Source organism: Balaenoptera borealis (assembly GCF_965194805.1).
Source record: "Balaenoptera borealis genome assembly, chromosome: X".
NCBI lineage: Eukaryota > Metazoa > Chordata > Mammalia > Artiodactyla > Balaenopteridae > Balaenoptera > Balaenoptera borealis.
The window spans coordinates 113,869,657-113,889,556 of record NC_138881.1 but is presented as its reverse complement, the minus strand read 5'-3'; the positions used below and the strand labels follow the sequence as shown (position 1 = coordinate 113,889,556).

General features: G+C 44.2%; 1 protein-coding gene across 7 annotated transcripts in view; it reads right to left on the bottom strand.

Moving 5' to 3' along the window:
* The window catches only part of VGLL1 (vestigial like family member 1), a 569,192-nt gene that overhangs the window by 532,698 nt on the left and 16,594 nt on the right, over positions 1-19,900 (bottom strand). For 6 of the 7 annotated variants that reach the window (XM_082377971.1, XM_082377972.1, XM_082377970.1 and 3 more), the window contains 2 exons: positions 18,422-18,841; positions 16,814-16,873 (listed from right to left, as the gene is read on the bottom strand). In XM_082377971.1, the coding sequence (XP_082234097.1) occupies positions 16,814-16,873; positions 18,422-18,841 (480 nt within the window). Of the gene's footprint in view, positions 1-4,333; positions 11,207-16,813; positions 16,874-18,421; positions 18,842-19,900 lie in introns of those variants that run through there. The other variant, XM_082377973.1, reaches the window with a different exon arrangement.

Genomic DNA, 19,900 nt, shown 5'->3' with positions numbered 1-19,900 from the left:
GAAGATTGAGAACTGGAAACTGCTGTTTCTTTCTTTCCTTTTTTTTTTTTTTTAAATAGTGTATTCAAAGGTCGCTTAGAGAGAGCTGCTGTCTACATATTATTTTGATGTTCTGTAGTTAATAGAAGGCCCCACAAGTCCGTGTTGGGAGTCATTTAAAGTGGTTGAATGGATGGTAATTATTTTAGCTAGCAATGGAAAGTAGGGCCCAACATACTGGTGAAGTGGCCTGCTTCTACTAATTGATGGGCCAACCTTATTATTTTTTCCATTTGACACCAAAAGGCTGCTGGAACTAATGGCCTTTCAAGAGAAGGCAAAAGCTTTCTATTTATTTACTTTATTCTCTGGCTTTTACAGGGTTCCATTTTAATACCCCTTAATTACTCTACAGCAGTTGAGTGAAGGGGTTAAGAGTAATGGGCTTTGGAGTCGGAGGAAACAGGGCTTGAATCCCAGCTCTCTAACAGTTCACCAGCTGCCTGGGCTGGGCCACTTATGGTACCGCTCCGAGCTTCAATTTCCTTATCTGTAAAACAGCAACACTAATTCCTGCCTCAAAGGGTAATTGTAAAGATTCAATGAGATGATGCATCTGAAGCACTTAGCCCAGAGCAGGGTACACCATGAGTGCTCAGTAAATCATAGCCCTTGATATTACTCAAATACTGTAAGAATGCTAAAACACACGGACACGCAATTATGAATTCACACTGAGGATAGTCAATGGTCATATGATAAAATGCCCAAAACAGACCCTCATAAAGTAATGAGGTTCAGAGAGATGAGGTAATTGCCCAAAGTTGGTAGGAAAGTGCTAGAGATGGACCTTAAGCCCTGTCTGTCTGAGGCTAGAACTAAGCCTCCCATGTCAACTTTGTTCTGGAAGGGCAATCGACTCTTCCCTCCAGCCTGAGATCTCTCAGAACCAGGTTGTAAAAGTCTGCCCTGCATCCCCTTGAGGGTCCATCCTCAAGCCCACTGCTCTGAGGTTGGTTCCCAGGAAGCCAAGTTATTTGCCTAAGGTCACACAGTTGGCTGAGCAAGGAGACCTGGAGAGAGAGTGGTAAATCCATTATTCCTTAGCCTTGATGTTATACTTCTGGAACATAGAGTATAATTAATAGTCCAGGCATCCAGTCATTCATAAACATGGCACTAGGGGTACAGTGATGATCAGGGCAGACCCAGCTCACAGTCTAATGGGGAAGACAGACAAGGGAATAATCAATTGGGATAAACACGGGGTGACCAGCGCTGTAATGGGATGCCTGGGAGCCGAGGGAGCGCAGAGGAGGGCAGCTAACCCAGACTTGGTTGGGAGTGAGGGTGTGGGTCCGGGAAGGATCTATAAAGTTCATCTGTTCTTTCTGTTGGCCAAGAGTAATATCAATTGGTCAGTGGCACAATGCTATTTTCATTCATTTTTTGAACAAACATTTACAGAATGAGGTCCCTGTGCTAGGCACAATAAAATACAGAGATGACTCAGCCCTGGGTATTGCCCCTCTGAAAGCTGGCTCTTTCCTTTAGGAAATGGGTGGCCGTGGTGCTTTCCAGTTTACTCAGAATTATCAACTCCATCAGTTTCAGGTAACAGGTAACGATAACTAAGTCTGAAAATTTCATTGGTTGGATTTCTGCCCGGTTAAAACATCTGTTGATTATTTGTTCTTTTTGCATCACAAAATGTGTTAGCTTGGGACTTCCCTGGTGGCACAGTGGTTAAGAATCCGCCTGCCAGTTCAGGGGAGACGCGTTGGATCCCTGGTCCAGGAAGATCCCACATGCCGTGGAGCAACTAAGCCCGTGCGCCACAACTACTGAGCCTGCGCTCTAGAGCCCGTGAGCCACAACTACTGAGCCCGTGTGCCTAGAGCCCGTGCTCCACAACAAGAGAAGCCACAGCAACGAGAAGCCTGTGCACCACAACTAAAGAAAGCCCGTGTGCAGCAACGAAGACCGAATGCAGCCCCCCCAAAAAATGTGTTAGTTTGTGAGCAGGAAAGTGCACCTGAATTTCTGGAGCTTCCTGCATGGTTATAGGTTATGATATTAACTAATGAAGTCTTGAAGACTGACCTTCACCTTTTGAGGATGAAATCAAACTCAGTGTCAGTGATATGAGCAGACATGTTAACACTGAGGTCTGTCTTTTTGGTTTTTGGCTTCCATTTTTAAATTCTAGTTTTATTCCATTTAGAAGCTTGGCATTTTGCACCATAGATAGTTCTGCCTGTTTTTTTTTTTAACCATATATAAATGGAATCCTGCTACCTTTTCTTTTGGAACTCCAAAGCATTTCTCTTTTCAGTAAAAAAGACAATATTATCTCAAGGTACCAAGCTCTTCTGACCTAGATTTGGAATTGCTTCTATCATAATTTCAATAATTCTAGAAGTTACTGAGGTTAAGCCAGTTAGAGTGGACAGATCGCCATTGCGATTAGGTTTGGGGACACAAAATCCTCGTGAAAGGGTTGAGAAATTTTGAAAATGTGTCCCAATTGTCTCCCCCAAAATCCCTTTTCTGTCATTAGCAAGCTGGACGCAAACTAACAGAAAATGAGAATGTCATGCTATCTTCGCCAGATATTATTTCAAAGTATTTCACTTTCCAACTTCACAAAGAATATATTCAGAGTATTTCCAATGAAATCCTCTGCTGTTGCCTTCACAATATGAGCAAATCATTACCAGAAAACTAGGTTTCTGTACCATCTAGTGGTGCGTCCAAATATAGCTGACACATAGATATTTTTTAAGTGAATGGTTCTTTAAGAGAATCTCTGTGGGCTCAGGTCATTGTGGATTGTTTCACAGAGAGATTCTAGGTGCAAGGAAATGGTCAGCTCCTTCATTCTGTTATTATTATTATGAGCTCTGTTGCTTGACTCCTCACCTTGTCAGGAGGACGATTGATTTGGGTCTGCAATCTAAAGAATCTAGGTCTGCGTTGATTATAAGTCGGGGTGGGGTGGGGGGGAGGGCCAGCATTAAGTGTGCGCTGTTAGAGCATAATACACTGTTAGAGTATAACCTCTCTCTTTTTTCTTTCTGGGACATCGTTTAAAAGTTCCCAGAACTCTCTAAGAAATTTTTTTTTAAACTTCAAATGTGGTAGAAAGCACATAACATGAAATTTACCATCTTAACTCTTTCCAAGTGTACAGTTCAGTAGTGTTAAGTATAATCACAATATTGTGCAGCAGATCTCCAGAACTTTCCATCTTGCAAAACTGAAACTCTGTACCCGTTAAACAACAATTCCCCGTTCCTCCTCCCCCCTCTAACAGGTTTTATCAAGGGATCACTCATAGCTAATCCTTTATGGGTCAGTGTTTTTACTAAAAGGAATAGTTGCTGCAAAAACTGCTCCCTCCCTTTCCCTGCCCACTACTTGGGAACAAAAGAATGATTCTGAAGTAGAGACATTTTATCTTTTGTTAACCCAAATCTCAGAGCTGAGTTCCTGTTTGCCACTATCGTTGCCCGCAAGGGCTGGGAGCAGAAGTTTTGAGACCTTGAAATGCAGGATTCTGTATTCTGTAAAAATAAAAAGTTAAAATTATTTCTTTTTTGAATTGAAGGATTAAGTCAAGGGAATTTAAGGCTCACCAGGGAAAAGTTGCAAAGAGATTCCAGTGGAGGAATAGAGAGCACACTTTCCTCTAAAAAAAGGAGAGAGCTGGTTTGGAATTCTGGCTCTGCGAAGTTTCAAGCTCTATGGCTGCTATGGACTGAATGTTTGTGTCCCCCAAAATTTATATTTTGACCTAACTCCCAAGGTGATGGTATTTGGAGGTGGAGCCTTTGAGAGGTAATTAAAGTCATGAGGGTAGCACCCTCATGAATGAGATTAGTGCCCTTATAAAAGAGACCCCAGAAAACACCCTCTCTCCTTCCCTCACCTGAGGACACAGCAAGAAGATGGCTGTTCATGAACCAGGAAGCAGGCTGTCACCAGACACTGAGTCTACCTGTGCCTTGATCTTGGACTTCCCAGCCTCCAGAACTATGAGAAATACATTTCTGTTGTTTAAGCCACCCAGTCTATGGTAATTTGTTATAGTAGCTCACACAACCTCAGTTTCCTCATCTGCAAGGTGGGAATAACAACACCTATGTGTTGTGAAGATAAAATTAGGTAAGTTATATACTGTAACTAGTACATAGTAGGTGCTCATTAAACATTTGTTCCCTCCCTCCTTCCCAGTTTGGCAACATGTATACCTCTCCCCGAACCTCAGTTTTCTCATCTGTCAATTGCACGGGGTCACTGTAAGGGTCAAAATGTGACAATGCATGTAAAAGTAACTTCATAACAGGCTACATGTTTTTAAAATTCATTTTTATTTCTACAGAGTTGTAACTAATTGAGACAGAAAATAATCACTGAATACAGGTAATTAATATTTCCCAAAGATTATTAACATTTTTCTGATAAGCAATGATTTGTCCTGGATCACTTAAATAGTTTATCCATCTGAAGGCAGGGGCCTGGCCTTGGTAATCTCTTGAGGCTGTGTCTGCCTCTGGGAGTGTATGATTCTCTTGCAATCTTACAAAAAAAAACAGGACTCGAAAAGAGAATTGGTCTGGGTTATCAGGGAAGCTTTGAAAGAACAGGACATATTTTGCTGCTTAACAATTATCACCCCACTCAGAGATAACCACTGTTCATTTTTCTAAAATTTTTCTGCATAAGATATGTATTAAAAATTACTTTCCCATGAAAGCAACACACGCTTGTAAAACATTAAAATAGCACAAAAAGATATAACGTGAAAAATAAAATTTCCCTGATCAACACTACCACACACAAATGCACACACACACATAATCTCCCCAGTCCCACACCCCAAAGGAAATTACCGTTAACAGATTGTCTGAGATTCTCCCAGGAATTACCTATGCATTTCCTATGCATATAAAAATGCACATATACTGTATACACATACTGTGTGTATACATATATACATACACACACACAAACATACCTGCAGTCATGCATATACATACACACACCCTGTGTTTCAGAGAGCCTTAGTCACATGGAATATCATGTGATAGGATGTGAATGGTACCCCTGGAATTGTGCAGCATTTTGCAAAGCAACAACTCCACACACACACACACACTAACATGTCCTTTTTCAAAAAGCACAAAGAGGATAATAGTAAGCTGGCTATTTCGTAACTTGCCTTTCTCAACTAATGATATATCTTAGATGTCTTTCCTTACCAGTGTATATAAATCTACCTGATTCTTTGTACCTGGTCCATAGTGTTCAATTGTACAGATGTATTATCATTTATTTAGCCAATTTTTTTTGACAGGAATTGGGATCACTCCTAGTTTTTCTGCTACTAGTAACCATACTGTAATAAACAATTAACCTATTTTAATTATCTATGTATATTTTACAATGAGCTTAAAGTATATGTGTGTGTGTGTGTGCAGTGCATGTGTATACCTCTTGTACTTAATAATATGCATTTTCATGCATGAATATAGATCTGTAGCATCATTTTTTTTTTTTTTTTTGGCCACACAGCGCAGCATGCAGGATCTTAGTTCTCTGACCAGGGATCAAACCCACACCCCCTGCAGTGGAAGCGCAGAGTCCTAACCACTGGACTGCTAGGGAAGTCTCTATAGCATCATTTTAAGGGCTGTGTATTATGTTATATTGGATGAATGGAACATAATTTGCTTAATGAATGCCCTACTGTTGGAGATTTATGCTGTTCCTGATTTTTCACTACTATAAACAACGCAATGTTAAACATCTGTGTGCTTAAATTTTTGTGCATTTGTCAAATTATTTTCATTGGACATATTCCTAGAGGTGAAGTTGCCAGGTCAAGGAGTATGCATATTTTTGAGAGTAGCCATTTCATTTAAAAGGAAAACTGCCAATTCTGTCACACAGATTTGCTAAACAGAGGTCCTCAGATATATAGCCTCAGGAAGAAACATTTATATCACGTAGGTCGGTGGTTTCCAAACCTGATGTAGTAGGCAAAATAATAGCCCCAATGATGGCCATGTCCTAGTCCCCAGAACCTGTGAATATGTTATGTTACATGGCAAAGGAAACTAAGGGTGCAGATGGAAGGTTGCTAATCAGGGGGATTATTCTGATTATCTGGGGCCCAGTGTAATCACTAGGATCTTTAAAAATGGAAGAGGAAAGCAAAAGAAGAGAGTCAGAAGAAGACGGGACTATGAAAGAAAGATCAAAGAGATGCAATATTGCTGACTTTGAAGATGAAGGCAGGAGACCATGGGCTGAGGAATGTGGGCAGCCTCTAGAAACTGCAAAGGGTAAGGAGACAGATCCTTCCCTAAAGCCTCCAGAAGGAATGCAGCCTCGCAAACACCTTGATTTCAGCCCAGTGAAGCCCATGTAGGACTTCTGATCTCCAGAACTGTAAGAGAATCAATGAGTGTTGTCTTAAGCCACTAAATTTGTAGTAATTTGCTACAGCAGCAATAGGAAATGGATACACTTGCTTACACCCAAAACTAATGATGGGGGGTGGGGCGGGGACATGATGGGTGGAAGGTAGGAGAATGGGGGTGTCTCATCCCCAGAGACTCTGATTCAGTAAGTCTAGGGCAGAACTGAGGAGTATTTTTCACCGTGCTCCCCAGGTGGTAAAACGCATCCAGTGGGGCTCTCAAGAGGCACTGATATAGACCACATGGTTCTGCAGAAGTAGCCATCTCCTGTTACTTAGACAGTCATTTGCTGGCCTGGCAGATGGTCCAGGTAGCTGATTGAAGACGGAGTTGACCTGGGGCTCCAATCTGGCGCCAACCTTAACTCCATGTCCACATGACACTGTCAATCAACCTCACTAATCTGACCCCAATCTACCTTTCCAGCTTGATTTTCAACTGCTTATCAACCCAAATGCTCCACTTCAGTCAGACTAGTCTAATAGTCATCTATTCAACGAGTCTTGAGATTTCTTTGCCTTTGCTCTTAAAATACTGCCCTATTATCAGCTGGGTCGTCCAGAAAGCCGGCTCCGAGAAAGAGTTAAAGATGTGAGAGGTATATAGGGGCTTGGTGCGAAACATCTGCAAAAGATAAAAAGGGAAGGAAGCAGGGCTTCCCTGGTGGCACAGTGGTTAAGAATCCTCTTGCCAATGGGGACACAGGTTCGAGCCCTGGTCCGAGAAGATCCCACATGCCGTGGAGCAACTAAGCCCATGTGCCACAGCTACTGAGCCTGCGCTCTAGAGCCCCAAGCCACAACTACTGAGCCTGCGTGCCACAACTACTGAAGCCCGCGCGCCTAGAGCCCGTGCTCCGCAACAAGAGAAGCCACCGCAATGAGAAGCCCGCGCACCACAACGAAGAGTAGCCCCGCTCGCCACTAGAGAAAGCCTGTGCGTAGCAATGAAGACCCAACGCAGCCTAAAATAAATTTATTTTTTTTAAAAAAGGGAAGGAAGCAGAATTGAGCAGGAAGAGACTCAGACTAGGATGCAGATCTGACAAAGTCTCAGCCAACTCAACAGGAACCCTGGAGCAAATACTGCCCAATAGAGGAGTCCCATGTTGGGCAGAAATGGCCAGGTCCTAACACCCCTGTCATGCTCAGTCATTGGCTGCCCATGAATAGCATGACTGAAGCAGATCCTAAGGTGCTGATAGGTGGAGGCACTCGGCGGACAGCACTTCTTGGAGCTGAATGGCCAACCCATGGCTGCCAATTCTTCCTTCTGTTTTCCAGTTGGCCAGACCCTGTCCTTTCTTTGAGCCCTCCTATGGCAACTGTTGATAGGTCTTGTCACAACCACTACATGTATTTCGAAACATAGGCTGTCTGAGCTGGAAATGTCCTTAGGGATCATCTCATTTTACATATAGAGAAATCGAGACCTGGGCGGGGCGGGGGTGGGGGGGTGAGTCATTCAAGATGGCACAGCTAGCTGGTGGCAGAGCCAGGATGGAACCCAAGTGTCCTAACGCTCAGTTCCGGTTTGCAGTTAGCATTAAGAAAAGGCTGATCATTTTGAAAGATGAGTGGAGGGTCAGCCTTCACCGAAAACGTAACTAACTGCTGTAAATCAAGACTCAACTTGCTTCCAAGTATGCTGAATCATTAAAATGAAGGGAAAAAATAACCAAACTTCTCTGAGAAGATCTTTGAGGCTTAGTTTAATCTCAATTAAATTGATAAGAAATAGTGATAAAACTGTAATCCTTATGAAAATTCTATAGCCCATTTCATTTCTATAATCACCACTAATCTATAAAAAGTTCAGTGACATACTATTTTAAAATCGTACTAATCTTATTAAAGGAATTCATACGGACCATTGCATTATTTTGAAAATACAGATGGTTTACAAAATTATTTTCAATTATGTCAAGCTAGAGAAACAGTTATGGAAAGGGCAGAAACTATTGTTTATACGGGAGAAAGATGTGATATAAAGATTACTTAGCTTTATCTCTGGAGAGGTGACTTTCTTTTCAGTGTTACACGTGATACTGATTTTTAGAATGGAAAACTGCTTCAACACAAGTCTCAGTTGGCTTTGCAAACAACATCCTTATTTGGAATTCTTGAAAGATAGTCTTTACTACCAGAAAAAGGAAATTGTCACCTTTTATTGTTTTAGCCCAGGTATCATTCAAGTATGTAAGTTTCCAGCACATTTGGGAACAATTTCCATTCTTTCAGACTGTAAAGTTCAGGAATGAGTGTTTGGGGTGGGGGGAAGGGGTGGCAGCTGGTGAGTCAGAGTACATCGGGCCACTTGTCAATTTCTGAAAATTGTAGAGAAAAATGTGAATGAGGTTTATGGGCTGTAGCCCTATTGGGCCTGACTTTCCAGTTTCAAACCTTGATCAAACTAGCATCTCACAAGTTTATCAACTAGGAGTGTAGATGAAGCCCCACAGATAACACATGGGGCTGGTTTGTTTGTGTGTGTGTGTGTGTGTGTGTGTGTGTGTGTGTAATTAGCAAGAGTAAAATGCCAAAGTGAGCCAAAGAAATGCTGTTCAAGTTACATTTTTGGAAGTGAGGTGGGAAAGTTACAAAGGATGGATCTAGAAAGACAGAAACCAAAGTCTAGGATTAAGTAAGAGATGATCTGGGGAGGGATTTACTTGTCTCAGAGGAGCAGGGGTCTTTCAGAGGCAGGAGACCTTTTCTTCCCTCTTTATTAATGTGGGAAAATTGATTACTGCTTTCAACTTCATTCAAGAAAGAGCTTCCAGGCTGAGGGATTTGCAGGGAAATATTATCAGATTACCCAGGCTACACAAAATGCCAGCCCTCTTGGAATCATTTTTCTTTTCCCTAAATAGCATATTGAGTTCAGTTCTGATGGGCATGTTATCTTCTAACAGACGAATCTTTCTACAGCGAGCCAAGATAAACACACACTTGTTTAAGTGCTAGAATCAGCCTCCACCCTGAATTTTCCCAACCATCACCTAAAATAGAACACGGCTTTTGAAGGCAAATAACTTTGAGAGAAAATGTACTGGTTAAGTTTTTTTTTCTCTGAGTAAATCTCAGAAACCTATGTAACACACTGGAAAAACTGCTTGAGACAAGATAATTACTGTATTACTGCCAAAGTTACCAATTCACTCATGCAAGAGCTGTGGTCTTTATTTACATAGCAGATGGGAGAACAAAATATCTAAGAGCCACCCTGATGGTAACCTTTGATAAATATTATGGTGGAGAGAAAAGAGCCCTGAGATCAGACCTGGGTTCCAGCGCTGGCTGTGTGACCTTGGGCAGGTCATTGGCCAACTCTAAGCCTCAGTATCCACATGTATTAAGTGAAGATAATCATGTCAATCCTAGGGTTGCTGAGAAGTTTGCATGAGATCATGGATGTGAAAGAATTTAGAATTAAGAACAGCATAATCCAAAAATGTCATTTGCTTATTCACCCTTTGAGCTGTTACACGGGAGCAAGTGGGGTGTGCGTGGGGAACGCTGATGGCAGGGGCCTCCAGGGTTGTCAGGGCTACGTACCGAGCTCACACTGGACCGTGAGCTGTCTATCAGATCGGAGAGATGAAGGAGAGATGAAGGAGTTCGGAGGGCTAAGTACCGAGCTCACACCGGACCGTGAGCTGTCTATCAGATTGGAGAGATGAAGGACAGATGAAGGAGTTCGGAGAAATTTGTCATTTCATCTGGAACAATCTGCAGGGAAGTCCTGCTACCAAGTCTTGGACCCACGTGGGCATCCACACTGGTGGCCCCAACGGTTCTGTGCTGAAAGGAAAGTTACTATTTTCCCGATGTCACTAACAGTGGAAGAGCTACAGGAAAGGTTCCGTGTTCGTGGCAGCCAGGTGGGCCCCTGCAGATGGCTGTCAGGTGCAGATGAGCACCTGTGGGCTGCCAGGGTCCTCCTCCTCAGAGGGAAGGCAGCCAGGAAGTCATGGAACTCATCCAAGAAATGTTCTGGATACAGAGCTTCCTCTAGGCCCCGCTTGGGATGGGGTGGCTTGCTTACTAACTACTTGCAAGTTACTTCTCAGATTGCTCAGCCATTCTATTTGGAATCACTTTTTTAGAAATGAGGGATCAAATTTTCCGAGTGACTGCCTCATTCATCAGGCCCAGCCTGAGACCTTTTCAGCTTCCTTTCAGACTCCAGCCACTCTCAGTGGGTCTTGCCCACTCCATTTCCATTTTGCTTTTTGTAGAGGCAAGAGGGAAGATGGAAATAGTCTGGTTAAGGCTAGAAAGTGTCAGGCTGTTCCTGGAACCTCTATTCAGTTGGAAGAGTGGGACAACCCCATCGGGTACCACGCCGTCAGTCTTGATGTGGAAGACCCAGCTGATGGAGGGTAAGGCGGCTGATTTCTAAGTAGGAGGGCAGTGGGTGCAGGGGGTGTGAGCCTCTATGCTCCCCACCACTGAACATCTCTTTTAACCATCTTATATGCTTAAAAAGTTAAAAAAAAACACAAAACCTAACGTGGGGCATAGGTGCCAAGGAAAAGTATAGAATTTCAGGGAGAACAGAAACTTGCTTTGGACTCAGTGCTCTTTTGTGGCAGAAAGAGATAAGGACGGCGATGTCTCTAGACCCTCTGGATTCCCAGTAGAAAACCATAAGCAGGTTTGGAAAAAGGAATTCTCTTCTTTAAACCGGAGTTCAGTAAAAGAACAGATCTTTTCTTCTCTCTGGAGACTGGCTTTCTGAAAAATAGGATAAGCATGATGAGGAAGAAGCCAGCTTGGGGTCCAAGGAGACCAGGTTTGAATCCGGACCGACCTCACCACTCCTAGCTGTGTGACCTTGGGCAAGTTACCTAGCCTATCTGAGCCCCACTTTCCTCATCTGGTAAATGGGAATACTAATGATACCTACCTCCTACATGAGTTAAACACATGTAAAGCCCTTAGAACAGTGTGTGGCACAGATATGTTCAATAAATATTAGCTCTTATTTTGTTAAAGAGGCAGTGCCTTTATAGGGAGTAGAATCATTGTGGGGTCACGCTGCAGCTTAGCTTAGTGGGTAAGACCAAGGACAGAGAAAACTGACTCTGGCACTTACCTTGACTTTGGGCAAATTACTTAACCTCCCTAAAGCTCCACGTTCCCATCTGTGAATGAGGATAAAAACAGCACCCGCGGTGTAGGGAGCTATTGATTCTTATTTTGCCTCACTTCCATGGTTCTTGTCATTCTCCTCACCTTCTAATGACCTTTAGTTCATGCCACTTCAGCCAGCCATTTGCCATGGTCCCACGCTAGACCTTGTCATGGCCTACACAGGTGGCATCCTTGCCGCCTCAAGTTCGAACATCCGCTCTCCAACCACCATGTCCCAATGTCATTGGCTTACGTAGTCTTATCACCGCATTTTATATAACCTCATCCTCCAATCCATCAACCTCCACTACCCGGCACCTTCCATCTGCCTCCATTTCCTTCTTTGAGCAGCTTACACGCCATGGTCCCTTGTTACAATCACTCGCTTGCAAATACCCTCAACTCCTTTTCCTCTTTCTCCACCCATCGCACTCACTCGTCAAAATCTCAACCCTGGATGGGCCTCACCGTTTGCCTTCTCTGCATTACACTAACCCAATAGCACTGGCAAAAATCACCCGAGCCTGTTTCCACGTAAACTCGTGATCTCAGCCTTCATAGTTGACTGAGAAGAGAGAAATCGTTTAATTAGTACATTTCAGACTCCCCACAAACAAGCCTGCAAATCTACTTGCATCTGTGTCCTTATTCTCCTTCTTTTGTCTGCTTTCAATGGCAGAAGGACCCCTCCTCTTAGCAAATGTCAGTACTTCCACATGTCCCTTTCAAAACTTCTCAGTGACTTCAACCATGAATTTATCCTCATCCTCCTCTGTCATCCAGCTCTTCATCTTTGTATGGGCTCTAATATTTGCCGTTTTAAAAAAAGACCCACTCCACTCCACTAGTCTCCGTAGCTACCACCTTATTTCTGTTCACCCCCCTCAATGCTACGCTCTCCGAGAAGCTACTGGCATTTACTGTCTCCACTTCCTCATCTCCCGTTCCCTCTTCAACCCACCTGACCTGGCTTCTGTCCACACGCTATAACGAAAACTGCTCTTAACTAGGTTATCAAAATCTTTGGTGCCACATCCGATAGAAATTTCTCTGGTCTTCTCTTATTTGATCTCTCGGAAGCCTTTGACACAGTTGATCATGCTCTCTGGAAACTTTCTCCTCTCTGCGTTTCTGTAACACCACACGCTCCTGGCTCTCCTCCCACCCAGGGACCGCTCTTTCTCAGTGTCATCTGCTGGGTCCTCATGCCCTCAACTTGTAAATATTGGCACACTCCGAGACTCTGTCCTCTGCCCTTCTCTCTTCTCTGCCTGGGTGATCATTCAATGGCTTTCAATGTCATTTTATACTGAACAATCTCAAAAGTTTATCCAGACTCCCCTCTTGAACTCCACACTTACATACACAACTGTTGAAGAGGGATATCCGCTTGCATGTCTTGTAGGCACCCAGACTGAACGTGGTCAGAGTTTTGTTCTCCTACAATCTTCCTCATTTCCATATATGTACCAGTATCCACCCAGCTGCTCAAGCAGGAAACCGAAGAGCTAAACCCCCCAAATAGATCTCAAATACATTAACTTCATTTGGCCTCCACTGCTGCCATCTGATCCAGGCTACCATCCTATGCTTCTGGCCTCCTAACTGGTCTCTTTGTTCCCATCCCTTTCTCCAGTCAATCCTCTCCACAGCAGGCTTCTGTGACCTTATTAAGTGCAAATTGGGGGCTTCCCTGGTGGCGCAGTGGTTAAGAATCCGCCTGCCAATGCAGGGGACCCGGGTTCGAGCCCTGGTCCGGGAAGATCCCACATGCCTTGGACCAACTAGCCCGCGAGCCACAACTACGGAAGCCCGCGCACCTAGAGCCTCTGCTCCGCAACAAGAGAAGCCACCGCAATGAGAAGCCCGCGCACCGCAAGGAAGAGTAGCCCCCGCTCGCCGCAACTAGAGAAAGCCCGCGCGCAGCAACGAAGACCCAACGCAGCCAAAAATAAATGAATAAAATAAATAAATTTTTAAAAATACTTAAAATAAATAAATAAATGCAAATTGGCTCACACTTCAAACCCTTCCATGGCTCACTGAGTCACTTAGAAGAGAAAATCCAACCTCCCACCATGACCCAGAAGGCCCTGTGTCACCTGGCCCCAGTCGACCTCTCCAGGCTGTGCTCTGGCCCATTCCTCACTCACTTCCAGGCCTGGGTAGGGCAGCTCCCTCCATCTCCACCCCAGCTCTTCCTAAAGCTCACTTCATTCGGGTCCCTGCTTGCACATCACTTCCACACAGAAGCCTCCCTTGACCACTTTATCCAAAGTTGGCCTCCATCTTTCTCTATTTCAACACTTGGTATGCTTCCTTCATACTTACCATAACTTGCAAATATTTTGTTTTGTCTTCTTTACTTTTTTTTTGGTGGAGTCTACCTTCCCCACTAGACTGTTAACTCTTTGGAGAGCAGGGACCAAGACAGTTTTATACACTATTAGATTTATATATGTAAATAAAAGAGCACCATGTCTGGCAAATAGCAATGTCAATATGATTATTACCTGTAAAAACTGAAGAAATGTACAATGAATCAGTGTCTATTTCTACAGATTAAAAAAAATCAAATTCACTAAAACTTTCGGCACCACAGTTTTGGGGAGTCCCCTCCAGAAAGGTCTCTCCAACTAACTATCCTTCCAGCAGATCGCTCTTCTCTCCACAAGGTCTCTGCCTCACGGGTGTGGGACACCTGCATGAGGGGACTAGGCCATATTGGAGGGGAAGGAGGGGACTCGGCCTTCCTTCCTTTGACAAATATTTATCTGGGATCTCACAGAGGAAATCTTTCAGAACTATCAAAATCCTTCCTGAAAGGTTCACCCAGCTCACTTCAAAATCAGGTTAATATATGGGAATTCCCTGGTGGTCCAGTGGTTAGGGCTCAGCGCTTTCACTACCAGGGCCTGGGTTTAATCCCTGGTCGGGGAACTAAGATCCCACAAGCCGCGCGGGCAAAAACAAAAACCAAAAAAAACCCCAAAAAACCAAGCCTCCCCCAAAATCAGGTTAATATAAAATATATGAAGAATCAAACATATAAAGAGGCGACCGAGTCCCACGCCAAAGCTACCAACCAGGAAGTGATGGCACAGAATCTGGGCATTTCACGAGCTCCCCTGTGGTTCTCAGCATCAGGCAAGACGGGGAAACTGGCAGTGTGCTCTCTTAAGAGCATGGGCTTTGAAGGGGTTTCCTGGTCCTTTTATCCACTGAGGAAGTCACCCCCTTCCCAGTCCCCACGCCCTGCTGCCTCCTCTGCCCAAAGCCACAGCTGCAGACTAGCCAATGGGGATGGGGGCTATTGGCATAGTCAGGTACCCATTTCCCACCTCCTGTCAGCTACTCTCTGCATGGAAGGCTCGTCCCCTTGGCCCTTTCTCAAGGTAATACTGCTCCTTTGCATGCTTTCCAAGCCTTCTGCACCCACTCCTCTTATTCCAGGATAGTGTCCTGGCCACAGATGGACAGTGAACCCATATACAGTGAAACAACCGTACCAGTTGCTAACCTTCACTGTTGTACACTTGATTTAAGTTGGAATTGTTTTGATGATTTATGTTTAGTGTAATTTTCGATGTTGATGATTGTAGGACACTGCAAGAGCAGAGAGATAATACCTCTGCTGCTTGCTGCTGTGTGATCTTAAGGTGAGTCCTTTCACCTGTTTGAGACTCAGTCCCCTCATCTATAAAATGGGCATATTCATTCCTTCATTCAGTCAGTCAATCCCTATTTACTGGATACCTCTTGTATAAGGCACCTAGGATGTCCTCATACACGTGTCACAGGGTCGTTGTGGGGACGGCGCGGGATGCAGTGTGTGGGATCTGGCTCACAGCCGTCACCCACAGGTGGTGTTGCTGTTAATTTGGGCCTATGAACAACTGAAATCATCAAGTTTTTAGTAATTCTAAGGCTTACAATTTTTAAATGTATAAACTCTTAACAAGTACTTAGGAGACTTGATAACCCTGATATCACTCATTAGAAGGCCAGCAGAGCTCATCCCCTCAGGCAGAGACTTCCATGAAGCCTGACAAAGCCGTGCTACCTTAAATCTACCTCCTCACTTGGGCACCGCCAATTCCTCCCTGAGGGTGATTTGCGGCTTGTTTGTTTGTTTCTGTTTTACAAAATGGCGGCAAACAAAATTAATTTGTACTCTATTAGCAGATAGATTTTTACCATTTCCTTTTTCGATGTTCTTTTATTGTTTCCAGCATCTGTGCACTCATTCACTTGACACGTATGCACTGACCTCTGCGCCAGGCACTGCCACAGGTGCTAAGGGTGGGGCGGTTCACCCCTCAAAGCTTCGGCCCTCAAGGAGCGGACATTCTAGGGAGGCCTATATATCGTGCTCACCCCCACTCCACACCAAACTGTAAAGTGCCTGAGATCTGGGGCCGTGGTGGCAGCTCTTCCCTTGATGCTTCTCAAACACACAGCCCGAGAACAGCTGAAGGCACACAGGATGCCCTCCCAAAAGGCACTTTTTGCTGCCTTATGTTGTGCCGGGCTCACTGGAGCTAATTTCCATTAGAATGTAAATTCTAAGCATTTACATATATTATTTCAATTAATCCTCACGGAAACCTGATGAGATGGGCATTATTTTAATCCTCATTTTATAAATGAAGCCACTGAGGTATGGACAGGTGAAGAAATGTGGTTAAGTTCCTAAAGCTGGTAAGTAATGAAGCTGGATTCAACACCAGGCCATGAAAATCCTCATGTCAACCCCCGAGATTGTCCTCATTTGGCAGTTCTTACTGACATCACTTTCAAATTGAGCGTGGGCCCAGAGTCCTAGCCTTTGGTATCAGGTGGCATTTTGTCTGACTGCAGAGTCCCGGGGTGGCCCTATGTTCTAGGCTGAAAACTGAACATCTGGGAAAGAGCAGGCTAACCCTCATGAATTTGTTCATTTTCCTGCGTCACCTTGCTTATCTCACTTAAATCCAGCTCAAAGAACTCAATAGAGTTGCTTTTATAGCCAAATTAGAAAATGGGCAAAACAGTTTACAAGATACCAAGTGCACAGGCTCTTTGAGACCAAAATGAAACCTATTCTAGGGATGAAAATACTAAATAGAAATGGGGGTCATTTCAGTTGCTGGAGATCCTGGTTTTTATGCTACGGATTTGTTCTCAGGATACAGAGACATGCTATCAAAGGCAGAAGCAGATACTTACTTTCAACTGCAAGGCTGGCACTGGCAGGTCCACCATCAGGGGGGAAATAGATTTTCTTAACTAGGAAAGAAGAAAACATGATTGGGAATGAAATCGGGGACTGGGTTAGAAAGTGCCCAGTAGCCCCCCCAGGGACCCCAAATCTCCTGGTCCTCAATTTATAGACACCTGACATTTTATCAGTTGTTACAAAAACAGAGAAGCTTCTGTTTTGAAGGCCCTTTGGGTTTTGTTCCCATCTTACAGGCAATGTTTCTTATCAAGGGTCACTGACTTCCTCAACAGATCCTGGACCATCAGTCACCAATTAATCCGACAGATATCTGCATTAGTAGGTGAGTCTGAAGAGTCAGTAGCAGTCGAGACTTTAGCGATCAACATTTGTTTGAGAATGTGTCTAGAACTTTCCGGAATTGGATAATGCCTGCATGGTGGCTTTGCCATGATGTGCCTGGCATATAGTAGATGCTCACTAAATCTTTGCTGAATTGGATTTGAACTGCACGGGCTTGTTATGTTTGGGAGGTGATGATTTGAGCCATCTGTGTTCTAACCATCTGTTGAGACAGGGCTCTGCTGTGTGTGTGCACAAGCATATATACACAGTTGGCCTCATCTGTCCCTCTGAATCCAGCAGGAGCAGATTTTTGAAAAAGAGTACTAGGGTGGGAATTCTCATAGGTTTCCCAAGCATGACATTTTTATGATTTACTCTTTAGGTACATTCGTAATCAAACTCTGGGAAGGATGGAGTGGTATTTTAATAGGGAATTGGTTTTCGACATTAGGATGGAACACAGCACCTGACTTAGGCAGGGCTAGGCTGAACAGGCCCTTTGTGTAATATATATACTTAGTTCGGAAGTAAAAGCAGCTTCTAGCAATTTCTTTCAGGCATGGAACACTAGAACCAGATACGTATGGACCAGGGAGCTGTAAAAGAAAATTCATCCAGGGTACCGAAAGCCAGAGGATTAAATATCTGTGGGGTGAGTGAGTAAATGAAATAGTGAATGAGCCTTAAGGATGCTTTCGTTTGTGGAGGGGTGTGGGTCTGGGAGCAGAAGCCCCAGACAGTCAGGCACCGTGACGCTCTCCAGGCAGCAAGGGGGCTGCCTCCACAGTCACTCTGAATTTTAATGTGTGGAGCAGATTGTTGGTATAGATGGCCCTTGCTCTTGCCTAGGAGTCTGGCATTATTGCAAGTTGCCAACCTGTTTGGAGGATAGAGTTTTGAGCCTGTAGGTATATCCCTGAGTTCTCTCTTACAAATGGATTATTTGGCAGTTCACAGTGAGGTGAATGCAGGACCTTAAGATTTTAGGCAGCAGCTCATTTTTCTAGGGTAAGTCCAAGTCAGCAGACCAGGGTGAATACTCTGAACCAAGTGCATCTGGCTGGCTATCTATGCAACCCTTTAGTCGTTAAACGGTGACTATCGACGCAGCCTAGTGAAGACAGATGGAACTTAAGCAAAACATTCTGTCCCTCAGAAGCCCCATAGCTGGAGTGGCAGCAATTAGTCTTCACATCTCATCTCACGCCAACTCACTCGCAACCACAACCGATCAGAGGCAATCCTCCAAGTATTTGGAGGCATTTCCTTACAGTGGGCTGAGCCGGAAGGCAGGTTGAAGAGCAATCCCATGCTTCCGGACGTCTGGGCAGAGTAGCCATCCTCCCACGAGGTAGATTCCTGAGGATGGGTTAGGCATCTCTCTGGCTGGAGGAGACTTAGGAGGGGCTCATACTTCCCATCAGGCTGGGGCTCTGGAACCAAGTGCCCAGTGGAAAAGGCATGAGGGTAGCCAGGCTCTGGGAAGCTGGAGCTGGCGGGGGAGGAGAAATGCCTCAGCTCGCCAGGCTGAATGGAAGGGCTCCCGGTCAGGGACACTGGATACTGATCCATAGCCATGGGACCAGATCCACTCAAGCTGCAGCTGGCGGCACCATTTGCAAAAGATACTTCCGGCTGTGGCTTTGTCCACTGAGAAGAGAAACGCCACTGATTTGGAGGCATGTCACTATCTGGGAAGGAAAGATTTAGAAGACAGGTTTATGTATTGTTTTCAAAATGGAATTAGCTTAATTTATTTCTGATTAATATATACTATTTTTTAATGTGAAAAAAATGTAGAAAAGGTAAAAAAAAAAAAAAAAAATCACTCTAAGCATAGTATCCAGAGACTGCCATTGTCTCCCTTTAGGTGTACTTCTTTCTAAGATTTGTTTCTATTCATGTATGCATTGTTTTCACATCACATATTGTTTTTAAGGTTACTTTTGCATCATTAAAATATCGCAAACATCCTCCCATAGCAAAGAATAGAGCCAACACCAGCTTTTTAAATGGCTGCAGGTATCTCATCATAAGGCAGTAAACATGACTAACAAACGTGGTACTTGGGCAGCTCGGTTATTCCATTTTTTCAATTATATTAACAACACTGGGATGAGCATCTTCATATGTACATCTTTGTACCCTCGTCCAACTAGCTCCTCAAGGAAACTTTTCTAGAAGTAGAATTACTTGATTAAAGGTGATTGGTGTTTGTTTGTTGCCGTTGTTTGGCTTTATTTTATAGCTGGTGTTTGGAATACACCGAATAGGGGGACTCCACAGAACTTTACAAAGGGTTTAACACTTGCTTGCATCACACAACTCTAGGGATTGAAACCCCATTTTCAAGAGAGGTCTGGGGCATGGGGATGTTAAGAGACTGGACCAAGTTAGCAAAGCAGATTAGCCAAGTAGGGATCTGAGCTGGAGAGATCAGTGATGGGTAGGGAAGTGGTTGCTCGAACCTCTTCCTGCGAAAGCAAAATGCTCAAGGTCAAGCAGTGACTCAGTTTCTTCTTGCAAAGTTCTTGTGGACAAGCTAGTGGGGATGGAGTCTCCTTTGGTCTCAGAGACCCTATTCAAATTGTGCCTCTAACAGCTGCTGAATCAGAGTTCTCGAAGAGTCTCGGGCAGCTCATGACATGGACGGTTGTTTTTCCCATTCTCAACACCCACTCAGGCGGGGGGGAGGAGGGAGAGAGCGAACTCTGGCAGATGGTGCTTAAAGCCTGGAGGTTCTTGTCTAT